Below are 18243 nucleotides of genomic sequence, written 5' to 3' on the forward strand. Positions count from 1 at the left end.
TATGTGCAGTTGAATTGGCTTTAGATAGCATGGAAAATAACTTTCTTATGATGGTAAGGTCAGCCATTTTGGTCAGTGATTTGGTCAATCATGGTTTAGCAGGCTGCAAATATATTTTGTACATAAATGCGCAAATTGAATGTGAGGCTGGGCTTTGCTGTGATAAGATTTTGTGTAAAATAATGAACTTGAAGAATTTATCTTCCCTGTATGTTTTTTAGCTAGCTCGCCAGACAATTTTAGAGGAATGATTCCATTAATTGTTCAAATTAACTGCCAATATTCCAACATTCCATTCAAACAATGTAGCCAATCCACAGCCAGACACTGTCTGACATCATGATGGGACTTAGATAAGTTGTAAATGCAACAAGTACTGATATTGTATCATATAATAGCACTCATAGATTTCCAAGAAAACGAAAAATGTGACATTTATGGTCTGGTTACATTTATTTTAGAGTCGATCTATTGACAAAATGTGTATAAAACCTGTATTTTTAATTATATAACAATATTTTAGGTTGACAATTATATTACACCATTTCTGGTCAAATGCCTTACTTTTATTTTCATGCATAAGTAAAATCAGAATTATACTTAGACAGCCATTCGTTCCAATAAGACGGGTTTGGATTTCTCCCTGGCGAATATGGCTGCCATTTTTACTCCATTCTGGAACCTTGAGGGTTTATCACCATATACTCCACCTCTTGTCATTTTATAGGATCTCTGGGGTCAGCACCAGATTGCTGTAACATAATGATGTGGTTAGCTGGTATGTCAAATGTCTATCCAAATGTCTGAGCAGATTGCAGATCAAATAATATAAAATAATAATCTAACTTAGTAAAAAAAGCTCTGTTTACATATATATTTACTATTTAATAAACAATTAAATAACAATCATAGGCTTATATGGCTTAATAGTGTGTGCGTTATTTTATTTTTTAAATCTCGGCTATATAGTCTATGTTATTTTAAATAGACTACCAAGTATTTTCTATCACGAGCGGTCATGAGCGCGTTCTCTCGTGGTTTCCATGACAGCATCATCTGTCGTGAGGAAGTGGAAAGCTGGACAGAACTACAGTCATTGTAGCTCAAAGAAAATAAAGCATTTTTTATATTTAAATAGTAAAGAAGACGTATTATTTTCTTCCGAAAATTGTTTTTAATGTTAGCTAGAAACGAACCTAAATTGTAAGTTTAGAAGGCATATGGACTCGGACAACGAGAAGCCGCGCAAGAAGCGGAGACGGCCGCACTGGGTTGTGAGAGGCCTCGGGCCGAGTTTTACTGCCTGCTTGGGTTTCGTAATAAGCGTGCTGTATATCACTTTCCCGTAAGTTTACAAGCTAATCTTCTCCTTATATTAGGTTGTCCCCAAATGTCACATTCAATCAAAACCCATTCCACCTGTAGTTTTCTGCAAGGATGACTTGACAGTTGACTTTATTCCCTGTCCTTGCCAGGTGCGCTTGGTTGGCTACTCATGTTTCAGTGGCCTATCCTGTGGCCTCTGCGATGTTACTAACTGGGACCTTGATAACCTTCCTGGTGTCAAGTTGCATGGATCCTGGCATTCTCCACCAAGGTAATATTATCATGTTAACAACAGCATTACAATAGTATTATTAAATATAGCTTTGATATTAGGGAGCGTTGATATTCCTTTCAAGAGTTATTAATAAGTAAGCAACTAGGCTACTTCCTATACCAAGAGGTCTGTATCATTATGGCACAGGTGGTACAGATCTGCTCTCTTCATTTGATCACTCTGTTGTTGCAGATCATTTTCCTGTGCAGCTGAAATGCAAACGTTTAATGCATTCGAGTTTTAAAAAGGCTTCTAAAGTTTGTAATTCCCACTTTAGAATGTCAGACTCGATTTGCCCTTGTAACAACGCAGCTTCTGTCCCTCTCCTCTCCCCAACCTGGGCTTGAACCAGGGACCCTTGGCACACATCAACAACAGTCACCCTGGCAGCATCATTACCTGTCACTCCATAAAAGCTGCAGCGATGCAGAGCAAGGGAAACAACTACTTCAAGGTCTCGGGGCGAGTGACGTCAGCGATTGAAATGCCACTAGCATGCATCGCTAACTAGCCAGCCATTTCAGAATGATCAACCCATACATGAATGTCCATTAATTACAATTCACACAGTAATTTCCTATTGCTGTAGGATTATTTTCCTGCTGTGAGAAACTGGTCAAATTAAGATCCTACATCTGTATCTGAGCTGCAGAGTTGTTGAGTCAAGTCCTGCTCCAGATTCTCCTTTAAAGTTGCTACATTGTTATCCAGAAATTACCATGAAGGAGCAATGTTTATAAAGCCTCTCTCTCTCTCTTCTTCTTTTTTGTCTTCTACCTCTCTTTCCTCTCTCTCAGGCCCCCCATGGCCAGGCACAGTAGAGGTGGCCTATGTGGTAGTGAATGGTCAGAGGTATGATATGGACTGGTGCAGTAGGTGTGAGATCTACCTTCCCCCTGCTGCATGGCACTGCCGTCGCTGCAATGCATGTGTGGACGTGAGTTGTATTGAAATGAGTGTAGCAAACATATCAGACTGGAACCACAATTCAGTAAAGTGTCATCAAAATGGCTTTATCTTAATCTACCTACCTTCAATATCATTACCTGCCCCCCTCTTCATTTTCCTTACCTACCTCACCCTGTTTACTATCCAGCTCTCTCCCTCTATTCATTATCTACCCCCCCCCTGTTCTTTATCATTATCTACCTACCCCTGCTCATTATCTACCTCCCCCTGTTCATTATCATTATCTACCTACCCCTGTTCATTATCTACCCCCCCTGTTCTTTATCATTATCTACCCCCCCCCTGTTCTTTATCATCATCTACCTCCCCCTGTAATATTATCTACCTCCCCATGTTCATTATCATTATCTAACTCCTCCTGTTCATTATCATTATCTACCTCCCTGTATATTACCTACCCCCCTGTTCATTATCTACCTCCCCCTGTGCATTATCATTATCTACCTCCCCTTGTATATTATCGACCTCCCCCTGTTCATTATCATTATCTACCTCCCCTGTTCATTATCATTATCCACCTCCCCATGTATATTATCTACCTCCCCCTGTTCATTATCTACCTCCCCCTGTATATTATCTACCTCCCCCTGTATATTATCTTCCTCCCCCTGTTCATTATAATTATCTAATGCCTCCTGTTCATTTTCATTATCTACCCCCTGTATATTATCTACCTCCCCCTGTTCATGATCATTATCTAACTCCTCCTGTTCATTATCATTATCTAACTCCTCCTGTTCATTATCATTATCTACCTCCCCTTGTATATGATCTACCTCCCCCTGTTCATTATCATTATCTACCTACCCCAGTATATTATCTACCTCCTCCTGTTCATTATCATTATCTACCTCCCCCAGTATATTATCTACCTCCCCTTGTTCATTATCATCATCTAACTCCCCCTGTTCATTATCATTATCTACATCCCCCTGTATATTATCTACCTCCCCTTGTTCATTATCATCATCTAACTCCCCCTGTGCATGATCTACCTCCCCCTGTGTATTATCTACCTCCCCCAGTATATTATCTACCTCCTCCTGTTCATTATCATTATCTACCTCCCCTGTGTATTATCTACCTCCCCTTTTCATTATCATTATCTACATCCCCCTGTATATTATCTACCTCCTCCTGTTCATTATCATTATCTACCTCCCCCTGTGTATTATCTACCTCCCCCAGTATATTATCTACCTCCTCCTGTTTGTTATCATTATCTACCACCCCCACCTCCCCCTGTTCATTATCATTATCTACATCCCCCTGCATATTATCTACCTCCTCCTGTTCATTATCATTATCTACCTCCCCCTGTGTATTATCTACCTCCCCAGTATATTATCTACCACCCCCTGATCATTATCATTATCTACCTCCCCCTGTATATTACCTACCCTCCTGTTCATTATCATTATCTACCTCCCCCTGTTCAATATCATTATCTACCTCCCCTTGTATATTATCTACCTCCCCCTGTTCATGATCATTTTCTACCTCCCCCTGTTCATTATCATTATCTACCTCCCCTGTTCATTATCATTATCCACCTCCCCCTGTAAATTATCTACCTCCCCTGTTCATTATCATTATCTACTCCTCCTGTTCATTATCATTATCTACCCCTGTATATTATCTACCTCCCCTGTTCATTATCATTATCTAACTCCTCCTGTTCATTATCATTATCTAACTCCTCCTGTTCATTATCATTATCTAACTCCTCCTGTTCATTATCATTATCTACCTCCCATTGTATATTATCTACCTCCCCCTGTTCATTATCATTTTCTACCTCCCCCTGTTCATTATCATTATCTACCTCCCCTGTTCATTATCATAATCCACCTCCCCCTGTAAATTATCTACCTCCCCCTGTTCATTATCATTATCTACCTCCCCCTGTATATTATCTACCTCCCCCTGTTCATGATCATTATCTAACTCCTCCTGTTCATTATCATTATCTAACTCCTCCTGTTCATTATCATTATCTAACTCCTCCTGTTCATTATCATTAACTACCTCCCCTTGTATATTATCTACCTCCCCCTGTTCATTATCATTATCTACCTCCCCTTGTATATTATCTACCTCCCCCTGTTCATTATCATTTTCTACCTCCCCCTGTTCATTATCATTATCCACCTCCCCCTGTATATTATCTACCTCCCCCTGTATATTATCTACCTCCCCCTGTTCATGATCATTATCTAACTCCTCCTGTTCATTATCATGATCTAATTCCTCCTGTTCATTATCATTATCTACCCCCCAGTTCATTATCATTATCTAACTCCCCCTGTTCATTATCATTATCTACCTCCCCCAGTATATTATCTACCTCCCCCTGTTCATTATCATTATCTACCTCCCCTGTTCATTATCATTATCCACCTCCCCCTGTATATTATCTACCTCCCCCTGTATATTATCTACCTCCCCCTGTTCATTATAATTATCTAATGCCTCCTGTTCATTATCATTACCTACCCCCCCTGTATATTATCTACCTCCCCCTGTTCATTATCATTATCTAACTCCTCCTGTTCATTATCATTATCTACCTCCCCTTGTATATTATCTACCTCCCCCTGTTCATTATCATTATCTAACTCCTCCTGTTCTTTATCATTATCTAACTCCCCCTGTTCATTATCATTATCTACCTCCCCTTGTATATTATCTACCTCCCCCTGTTCATTATCATTATCTACCTACCCCAGTATATTATCATCATCTAACCCCTCCTGTTCATTATCATTATCTAACTCCTCCTGTTCATTATCATTATCTAACTCCTCCTGTTCATTATCATTATCTAACCCCTCCTGTTCATTATCATTATCTACCTCCCATTGTATATTATCTACCTCCCCCTGTTCATTATCATTATCTAACTCCTCCTGTTCATTATCATTATCTAACTCCCCCAGTATATTATCTTTATCTCATGTAGTCTCAGGCTTTATGTGCTATCATCAGCTCTGTTTGCACATGTTGTGTGTGTCTTTTCTCTGTGTGTGTGTGTGTGTGTGTATGTTGTCTGTCTGGTTGTGTGTCTCTCTGTGTGTGTGTGTTACACAGCGGTTCGACCACCACTGTGAGTGGCTGAATAACTGCGTGGGGAGACGTAACTACCCTGTGTTCCTGCTCTTCCTCCTTCTGCTGACGTCATACCTGCTCCTGGTCCTCTCCTCCTCGCTGTTCTACCTCTTCCTCACCCTCCTCACCCTGCACCAGCCCTTCAGCCTGCCCCACGCCACCACGTATCCACACACACACACACACACACACACACACACACACACACACACACACACACACACACACACACACACACACACACACACACACACACACACACACACACACACACACACACACACACGGGTCACAGTCCCAAAGTGTACGCATACTATTCTCTTTAAACCTTAACTGACCAGTGTGGTCGTCATGGTTACCAGCCTGGCCTGTGTGCTCTTGGTCTTGGTTATACTCTTCAGCAACATCAAGCTGATCTCCAATGGAGAGCCATCCTCTACTATAGTAAGTCACTACACTCTCTCCCCGTCGCGCACGCACGCACGCACGCACGCACGCACGCACGCACGCACGCACGCACGCACGCACGCACGCACGCACGCACGCACGCACGCACGCACGCACGCACGCACGCACGCACGCTACACGTACGCAGCACGCACACACTCTCTCCCCGTCACACACACACACACACACGCACGCACGCACGCACGCACACACACACACACACACACACACACACACACACACACACACACACACACACACACACACACACACACTAATTGGAGCATCATTCTGTTGACTGAGGATGTATTATAATCTGGTACCCCATCTCTCCCTCTCTGTCTCTCTCCTCTGTAGGAGCCCTATTTTGAGCCTGATGATAAGAACCCGTTTGATCAGGGCTGCTGGAAGAACTGGACCGGCATCCTCTGTTCCCGGACTGGACCCAGGTACACTACATCACTAATACAAACAGGGACATCACTAATACACTAATATAAACAGGTAAATCACTAATACAAACAGGTACTTCACTAACACACTAATACAAACAGGTAAATCACTAAAACAAACAGGGACATCACTAATACACTAATATAAACAGGTAAATCACTAATACAAACAGGTAAATCACTAATACAAACAGGTACATCACTAAAACAAACAGGTACATCACTAATACACTAATATAAACAGGTAAATCACTAATACAAACAGGTACATCACTAATACAAACAGGTACATCACTAATACAAACAGGTACATCACTAATACACTAATATAAACAGGTAAATCACTAATACAAACAGGTACATCACTAATACAAACAGGTACATCACTAATACAAACAGGTAAATCACTAATACAAACAGGTACATCACTAAAACAAACAGGTACATCACTAATACACTAATATAAACAGGTAAATCACTAAAACAAACAGGTACATCACTAATACACTAATACAAACAGGTACATCACTAATACACTAATACAAACAGGTACATCACTAATACACTAATACAAACAGGTAAATCACTAATACAAACAGGTACTTCACTAATACACTAATACAAACAGGTAAATCACTAATACAAACAGGTACTTCACTAATACACTAATACAAACAGGTACTTCACTAATACACTAATACAAACAGGTACTTCACTAATACACTAATACAAACAGGTACATCACTAATACAAACAGGTACATCACTAATACAAACAGGTACATCACTAATACACTAATACAAACAGGTAAATCACTAATACAAACAGGTACATCACCAATACAAACAGGTACATCACTAATACACTAATATAAACAGGTACATCACTAAAACACTAATATAAACAGGTACATCACTAATACAAACAGGTACATCACTAATACACTAATATAAACAGGTAAATCACTAATACAAACAGGTACATCACTAATACACTAATACAAACAGGTACATCACTAATACAAACAGGTACATCACTAATACAAACAGGTACATCACTAATACACTAATATAAACAGGTAAATCACTAATACAAACAGGTACATCACTAATACACTAATACAAACAGGTACTTCACTAATACAAACAGGTACATCACTAATACACTAATATAAACAGGTAAATCACTAATACAAACAGGTACATCACTAATACACTAATATAAACAGGTAAATCACTAATACAAACAGGTACATCACTAAAACAAACAGGTACATCACTAATACACTAATACAAACAGGTACATCACTAATACAAACAGGTACATCACTAATACAAACAGGTACATCACTAAACAAACAGGTAAATCACTAATACAAACAGGTACATCACTAATACAAACAGGTACATCACTAATACAAACAGGTAAATCACTAATACAAACAGGTACATCACTACAAACAGGTAAACACTAATACAAACAGGTACATCACTAATACAAACAGGTACATCACTAATACAAACAGGTAAATCACTAATACAAACAGGTACATCACTAATACAAACAGGTACATCACTAATACAAACAGGTAAATCACTAATACAAACAGGTACATCACTAATACAAACAGGTAAATCACTAATACAAACAGGTACATCACTAATACACTAATACAAACAGGTACATCACTAATACAAACAGGTCACTAATAACTAAAACAAACAGGTACATCACTAATACACTAATACAAACAGGTAAATCACTAATACAAACAGGTACATCACTAATACAAACAGGTACTTCACTAATACAAACAGGTACATCACTAATACAAACAGGTACATCACTAATACAAACAGGTACATCACTAATACAAACAGGTACATCACTAATACACTAATACAAACAGGTACATCACTAATACAAACAGGTACATCACTAAAACAAACAGGTACATCACTAATACACTAATATAAACAGGTAAATCACTAATACAAACAGGTACATCACTAATACACTAATACAAACAGGTACATCACTAATACAAACAGGTACATCACTAATACACTAATACAAACAGGTACATCACTAATACAAACAGGTAAATCACTAATACAAACAGGTACATCACTAATACAAACAGGTACATCACTAATACAAACAGGTACATCACTAATACACTAATATAAACAGGTAAATCACTAATACAAACAGGTAAATCACTAATACAAACAGGTACATCACTAATACAAACAGGTACATCACTAATACAAACAGGTAAATCACTAATACAAACAGGTACATCACTAATACAAACAGGTACATCACTAATACAAACAGGTACATCACTAATACAAACAGGTACATCACTAATACACTAATACAAACAGGTACATCACTAATACAAACAGGTACATCACTAATACAAACAGGTACATCACTAATACAAACAGGTACTTCACTAATACACTAATACAAACAGGTACATCACTAATACAAACAGGTAAATCACTAATACAAACAGGTACATCACTAATACACTAATACAAACAGGTACATCACTAATACAAACAGGTACATCACTAATACACTAATATAAACAGGTAAATCACTAATACAAACAGGTACATCACTAATACACTAATATAAACAGGTAAATCACTAATACAAACAGGTACTTCACTAATACACTAATACAAACAGGTAAATCACTAATACAAACAGGTACATCACTAATACACTAATACAAACAGGTACATCACTAATACAAACAGGTACATCACTAATACACTAATATAAACAGGTAAATCACTAATACAAACAGGTACATCACTAATACACTAATATAAACAGGTAAATCACTAATACAAACAGGTACTTCACTAATACACTAAAACAAACAGGTACATCACTAATACAAACAGGTACTTCACTAATACACTAATATAAACAGGTAAATCACTAATACAAACAGGTACATCACTAATACAAACAGGTAAATCACTAAAACAAACAGGTACATCACTAAAACAAACAGGTAAATCACTAATACAAACAGGTACATCACTAATACACTAATACAAACAGGTACATCACTAATACACTAATACAAACAGGTACATCACTAATACACTAATACAAACAGGTACATCACTAATACAAACAGGTACATCACTAATACAAACAGGTACATCACTAATACAAACAGGTACATCACTAATACACTAATACAAACAGGTACATCACTAATACAAACAGGTACATCACTAAAACAAACAGGTACATCACTAATACAAACAGGTACATCACTAATACACTAATACAAACAGGTACATCACTAATACAAACAGGTACATCACTAATACAAACAGGTACATCACTAATACAAACAGGTACATCACTAATACAAACAGGTACATCACTAATACAAACAGGTACATCACTAATACAAACAGGTACATCACTAATACAAACAGGTACATCACTAATACACTAATATAAACAGGTAAATCACTAATACAAACAGGTACATCACTAATACACTAATACAAACAGGTACATCACTAATACAAACAGGTAAATCACTAAAACAAACAGGTACATCACTAAAACAAACAGGTAAATCACTAATACAAACAGGTAAATCACTAATATAAACAGGTACATCACTAATACACTAATACAAACAGGTACATCACTAATATAAACAGGTACATCACTAAAACAAACAGGTAAATCACTAATACAAACAGGTACATCACTAATACAAACAGGTACATCACTAATACAAACAGGTACATCACTAATACACTAATATAAACAGGTAAATCACTAATACAAACAGGTACATCACTAATACAAACAGGTACATCACTAATACACTAATACAAACAGGTACATCACTAATACACTAATACAAACAGGTACATCACTAATACACTAATACAAACAGGTACATCACTAATACAAACAGGTACATCACTAATACAAACAGGTACATCACTAATACACTAATATAAACAGGTAAATCACTAATACAAACAGGTAAATCACTAATACAAACAGGTACTTCACTAATACAAACAGGTACTTCACTAATACACTAATATAAACAGGTAAATCACTAATACAAACAGGTACATCACTAATACAAACAGGTAAATCACTAAAACAAACAGGTAAATCACTAATACAAACAGGTACATCACTAAAACAAACAGGTAAATCACTAATACACTAATACAAACAGGTAAATCACTAATACAAACAGGTACATCACTAATACAAACAGGTACATCACTAATACAAACAGGTAAATCACTAATACAAACAGGTACATCACTAATACAAACAGGTAAATCACTAATACAAACAGGTACATCACTAATACAAACAGGTAAATCACTAATACAAACAGGTACATCACTAATACAAACAGGTAAATCACTAATACAAACAGGTACATCACTAATACAAACAGGTAAATCACTAATACAAACAGGTACATCACTAATACAAACAGGTACATCACTAATACAAACAGGTAAATCACTAATACAAACAGGTACATCACTAATACAAACAGGTACATCACTAATACAAACAGGTAAATCACTAATACAAACAGGTACATCACTAATACAAACAGGTAAATCACTAATACAAACAGGTACATCACTAATACACTAATACAAACAGGTACATCACTAATACAAACAGGTACTTCACTAATACACTAAAACAAACAGGTACATCACTAATACACTAATACAAACAGGTAAATCACTAATACAAACAGGTACATCACTAATACAAACAGGTACTTCACTAATACAAACAGGTACTTCACTAATACAAACAGGTACATCACTAATACAAACAGGTACATCACTAATACAAACAGGTACATCACTAATACACTAATATAAACAGGTAAATCACTAATACAAACAGGTACATCACTAATACACTAATACAAACAGGTACATCACTAATACAAACAGGTAAATCACTAATACAAACAGGTACATCACTAATACACTAATACAAACAGGTACATCACTAATACAAACAGGTACTTCACTAATACACTAATACAAACAGGTACATCACTAATATAAACAGGTAAATCACTAATACAAACAGGTACATCACTAATACACTAATACAAACAGGTACATCACTAATACAAACAGGTACTTCACTAATACACTAATACAAACAGGTAAATCACTAATACAAACAGGTACTTCACTAATACAAACAGGTACTGCACTAATACAAACAGGTACATCACTAATACAAACAGGTACTTCACTAATACAAACAGGTACTGCACTAATACAAACAGGTACATCACTAATACAAACAGGTACATCACTAATACAAACAGGTACTTCACTAATACACTAATACAAACAGGTACATCACTAATACAAACAGGTACATCACTAATACAAACAGGTACATCACTAATACACTAATATAAACAGGTAAATCACTAATACAAACAGGTACATCACTAAAACAAACAGGTACATCACTAATACAAACAGGTACATCACTAATACACTAATACAAACAGGTACATCACTAATACAAACAGGTAAATCACTAAAACAAACAGGTACATCACTAATACACTAATACAAACAGGTACATCACTAATACAAACAGGTACTTCACTAATACAAACAGGTAAATCACTAATACAAACAGGTACATCACTAATACACTAATACAAACAGGTACATCACTAATACAAACAGGTACTTCACTAATACACTAATACAAACAGGTACATCACTAATACAAACAGGTACATCACTAATACACTAATACAAACAGGTACATCACTAATACAAACAGGTACATCACTAATACACTAATATAAACAGGTAAATCACTAATACAAACAGGTACATCACTAATACACTAATATAAACAGGTAAATCACTAATACAAACAGGTACATCACTAATACACTAATATAAACAGGTAAATCACTAATACAAACAGGTACATCACTAATACACTAATACAAACAGGTACATCACTAATACAAACAGGTACATCACTAATACAAACAGGTACATCACTAATACACTAATATAAACAGGTAAATCACTAATACAAACAGGTACATCACTAATACACTAATACAAACAGGTACATCACTAATACAAACAGGTACATCACTAATACACTAATATAAACAGGTAAATCACTAATACAAACAGGTACATCACTAATACACTAATATAAACAGGTAAATCACTAATACAAACAGGTACATCACTAATACAAACAGGTAAATCACTAATACAAACAGGTACATCACTAATACAAACAGGTAAATCACTAATACAAACAGGTACATCACTAATACACTAATATAAAAAGGTAAATCACTAATACAAACAGGTACATCACTAATACACTAATACAAACAGGTACATCACTAATACAAACAGGTAAATCACTAAAACAAACAGGTACATCACTAAAACAAACAGGTACATCACTAATACACTAATACAAACAGGTACATCACTAATATAAACAGGTACATCACTAAAACAAACAGGTAAATCACTAATACAAACAGGTACATCACTAATACACTAATACAAACAGGTACATCACTAATACAAACAGGTACATCACTAATACAAACAGGTACATCACTAATACAAACAGGTACATCACTAATACAAACAGGTACATCACTAATACAAACAGGTACATCACTAATACACTAATATAAACAGGTAAATCACTAATACAAACAGGTACATCACTAATACACTAATACAAACAGGTACATCACTAATACAAACAGGTACATCACTAATACAAACAGGTACATCACTAATACAAACAGGTAAATCACTAATACAAACAGGTACATCACTAATACAAACAGGTACATCACTAATACACTAATACAAACAGGTACATCACTAATACAAACAGGTACTTCACTAATACACTAAAACAAACAGGTAAATCACTAATACAAACAGGTACTTCACTAATACAAACAGGTACTTCACTAATACAAACAGGTACATCACTAATACACTAATATAAACAGGTAAATCACTAATACAAACAGGTACATCACTAATACACTAAAACAAACAGGTACATCACTAATACAAACAGGTACTTCACTAATACAAACAGGTACATCACTAATACACTAATATAAAGAGGTAAATCACAAATACAAACAGGTACATCACTAATACACTAATACAAACAGGTAAATCACTAATACAAACAGGTACATCACTAATACACTAATACAAACAGGTACATCACTAATACACTAATACAAACAGGTACATCACTAAAACAAACAGGTACATCACTAATACAAACAGGTACATCACTAAAACAAACAGGTACATCACTAAAACAAACAGGTACATCACTAAAACAAACAGGTACATCACTAATACAAACAGGTACATCACTAAAACAAACAGGTACATCACTAAAACAAACAGGTACATCACTAAAACAAACAGGTACATCACTAATACACTAATATAAACAGGTAAATCACTAATACAAACAGGTACATCACTAATACACTAATACAAACAGGTACATCACTAATACAAACAGGTACATCACTAATACACTAATATAAACAGGTAAATCACTAATACAAACAGGTACATCACTAAAACAAACAGGTACATCACTAATACACTAATACAAACAGGTAAATCACTAATACAAACAGGTACATCACTAATACAAACAGGTACATCACTAATACACTAATATAAACAGGTAAATCACTAATACAAACAGGTACATCACTAATACAAACAGGTACATCACTAATACAAACAGGTAAATCACTAATACAAACAGGTACATCACTAATACAAACAGGTAAATCACTAATACAAACAGGTACATCACTAATACAAACAGGTAAATCACTAATACAAACAGGTACATCACTAATACAAACAGGTAAATCACTAATACAAACAGGTACATCACTAATACAAACAGGTAAATCACTAATACAAACAGGTACATCACTAATACAAACAGGTACATCACTAATACAAACAGGTAAATCACTAATACAAACAGGTACATCACTAATACAAACAGGTAAATCACTAATACAAACAGGTACATCACTAATACACTAATACAAACAGGTACATCACTAATACAAACAGGTACTTCACTAATACACTAAAACAAACAGGTAAATCACTAATACAAACAGGTACTTCACTAATACAAACAGGTACTTCACTAATACAAACAGGTACTTCACTAATACAAACAGGTACTGCACTAATACAAACAGGTACATCACTAATACAAACAGGTACATCACTAATACAAACAGGTACTTCACTAATACACCAATACAAACAGGTACATCACTAATACAAACAGGTACATCACTAATACAAACAGGTACATCACTAATACACTAATATAAACAGGTAAATCACTAATACAAACAGGTACATCACTAATACACTAATACAAACAGGTACATCACTAATACAAACAGGTACTTCACTAATACACTAATACAAACAGGTACATCACTAATATAAACAGGTAAATCACTAATACAAACAGGTACATCACTAATACACTAATACAAACAGGTACATCACTAATACAAACAGGTACTTCACTAATACACTAATACAAACAGGTAAATCACTAATACAAACAGGTACTTCACTAATACAAACAGGTACTGCACTAATACAAACAGGTACATCACTAATACAAACAAGTACTTCACTAATACAAACAGGTACTTAATGCACTAATACAAACAGGTACATCACTAATACAAACAGGTACATCACTAATACAAACAGGTACTTCACTAATACACTAATACAAACAGGTACATCACTAATACAAACAGGTACTTCACTAATACAAACAGGTACATCACTAATACACTAATATAAACAGGTAAATCACTAATACAAACAGGTACATCACTAATACACTAATATAAACAGGTAAATCACTAATACAAACAGGTACATCACTAATACACTAAAACAAACAGGTACATCACTAATACAAACAGGTACATCACTAATACAAACAGGTACATCACTAATACACTAATACAAACAGGTACATCACTAATACAAACAGGTACTTCACTAATACACTAAAACAAACAGGTAAATCACTAATACAAACAGGTACATCACTAATACACTAATATAAAAAGGTAAATCACTAATACAAACAGGTACATCACTAATACACTAATACAAACAGGTACATCACTAATACAAACAGGTAAATCACTAAAACAAACAGGTACATCACTAAAACAAACAGGTACATCACTAATACAAACAGGTACATCACTAATACACTAATATAAACAGGTAAATCACTAATACAAACAGGTACATCACTAATACAAACAGGTACATCACTAATACAAACAGGTACTTCACTAATACACTAAAACAAACAGGTAAATCACTAATACAAACAGGTACATCACTAATACACTAATATAAACAGGTAAATCACTAATACAAACAGGTACATCACTAATACACTAATACAAACAGGTACATCACTAATACAAACAGGTACATCACTAAAACAAACAGGTAAATCACTAATACAAACAGGTACATCACTAATACACTAATACAAACAGGTACATCACTAATACACTAATACAAACAGGTACATCACTAATACACTAATACAAACAGGTACATCACTAATAGAAACAGGTAAATCACTAAAACAAACAGGTACATCACTAATACAAACAGGTACATCACTAATACACTAATACAAACAGGTACATCACTAATAGAAACAGGTAAATCACTAAAACAAACAGGTAAATCACTAATACAAACAGGTACATCACTAATACACTAATACAAACAGGTACATCACTAATACAAACAGGTACATCACTAATACAAACAGGTACATCACTAATACAAACAGGTACATCACTAATACAAACAGGTACATCACTAATACAAACAGGTACATCACTAATACAAACAGGTACATCACTAATACACTAATATAAACAGGTAAATCACTAATACAAACAGGTACATCACTAATACACTAATACAAACAGGTACATCACTAATACAAACAGGTACATCACTAATACACTAAAACAAACAGGTACATCACTAATACAAACAGGTAAATCACTAATACAAACAGGTACATCACTAATACACTAATATAAACAGGTACATCACTAATCACTAATACAAACAGGTACATCACTAATACAAACAGGTACTTCACTAATACACTAAAACAAACAGGTAAATCACTAATACAAACAGGTACTTCACTAATACAAACAGGTACTTCACTAATACAAACAGGTACATCACTAATACACTAATATAAACAGGTAAATCACTAATACAAACAGGTACTTCACTAATACAAACAGGTACATCACTAATACACTAATATAAAGAGGTAAATCACAAATACAAACAGGTACATCACTAATACACTAATACAAACAGGTAAATCACTAATACAAACAGGTACATCACTAATACACTAATACAAACAGGTACATCACTAAAACAAACAGGTACATCACTAATACAAACAGGTACATCACTAAAACAAACAGGTACATCACTAAAACAAACAGGTACATCACTAAAACAAACAGGTACATCACTAATACAAACAGGTACATCACTAAAACAAACAGGTACATCACTAAAACAAACAGGTACATCACTAAAACAAACAGGTACATCACTAATACAAACAGGTACATCACTAATACAAACAGGTACATCACTAATACAAACAGGTACATCACTAATACAAACAGGTACATCACTAATACACTAATACAAACAGGTACATCACTAATACAAACAGGTACATCACTAATACAAACAGGTACATCACTAATACAAACAGGTACATCACTACATCACCAGGTATCTGGAGTGGAATCCTGCACCGATAGAGATAACCTGTTGTTGTCCAGGTATCTGGAGTGGAATCCTGCACCGATAGAGATAACCTGTTGTTGTCCAGGTATCTGGGGTGGAATCCTGCACCGATAGAGATAACCTGTTGTTGTCCAGGTATCTGGAGTGGAATCCTGCACCGATAGAGATAACCTGTTGTTGTCCAGGTATCTGGGGGTGAATCCTGCACCGATAGAGATAACCTGTTGTTGTCCAGGTATCTGGAGTGGAATCCTGCACCGATAGAGATAACCTGTTGTTGTCCAGGTATCTGGGGTGAATCCTGCACCGATAGAGATAACCTGTTGTTGTCCAGGTATCTGGAGTGGAATCCTGCACCGATAGAGATAACCTGTTGTTGTCCAGGTATCTGGAGTGGAATCCTGCACCGATAGTGATAACCTGTTGTTGTCCAGGTATCTGGGGGTGAATCCTGCACCGATAGTGATAACCTGTTGTCACTGTTGTTGTCCAGGTATCTGGGGGCTGTGAAGCCCAGCAGAAGAGGAGACACTGAGGGGGACTGGAGCAATCTAACCCTTCTCCATCAGGAGGACCAGTGTTTGTACAGCTGCAGCTCAGTCCCCTGTTGTAATACTTGTAAACATCACAAGGTGGCGGAAGGCCCAGCCAGCCCAGG

The 18243-nt window shown here is 35.7% G+C and overlaps 1 protein-coding gene across 1 annotated transcript in view; it reads left to right on the forward strand.

The window, feature by feature from the left end:
• Positions 1 to 117: 117 nt before the first annotated feature.
• The window catches only part of LOC127911793 (palmitoyltransferase ZDHHC19-like), an 18645-nt gene continuing 519 nt past the window's right edge, over positions 118 to 18243 (forward strand). The window contains exons 1-7 of the mRNA XM_052479545.1: positions 118 to 1345; positions 1476 to 1597; positions 2398 to 2537; positions 5660 to 5841; positions 6019 to 6121; positions 6482 to 6573; positions 18079 to 18243. The exon at positions 18079 to 18243 is cut by the window's right edge and continues 155 nt beyond it. Coding sequence (XP_052335505.1) covers positions 1221 to 1345; positions 1476 to 1597; positions 2398 to 2537; positions 5660 to 5841; positions 6019 to 6121; positions 6482 to 6573; positions 18079 to 18243 — 929 coding nt within the window. The 5' untranslated portion in view covers positions 118 to 1220. The remainder of the gene's footprint in view (positions 1346 to 1475; positions 1598 to 2397; positions 2538 to 5659; positions 5842 to 6018; positions 6122 to 6481; positions 6574 to 18078) is intronic.

This window comes from Oncorhynchus keta, chromosome 25 (assembly GCF_023373465.1).
Source record: "Oncorhynchus keta strain PuntledgeMale-10-30-2019 chromosome 25, Oket_V2, whole genome shotgun sequence".
Taxonomy (NCBI): domain Eukaryota; kingdom Metazoa; phylum Chordata; class Actinopteri; order Salmoniformes; family Salmonidae; genus Oncorhynchus; species Oncorhynchus keta.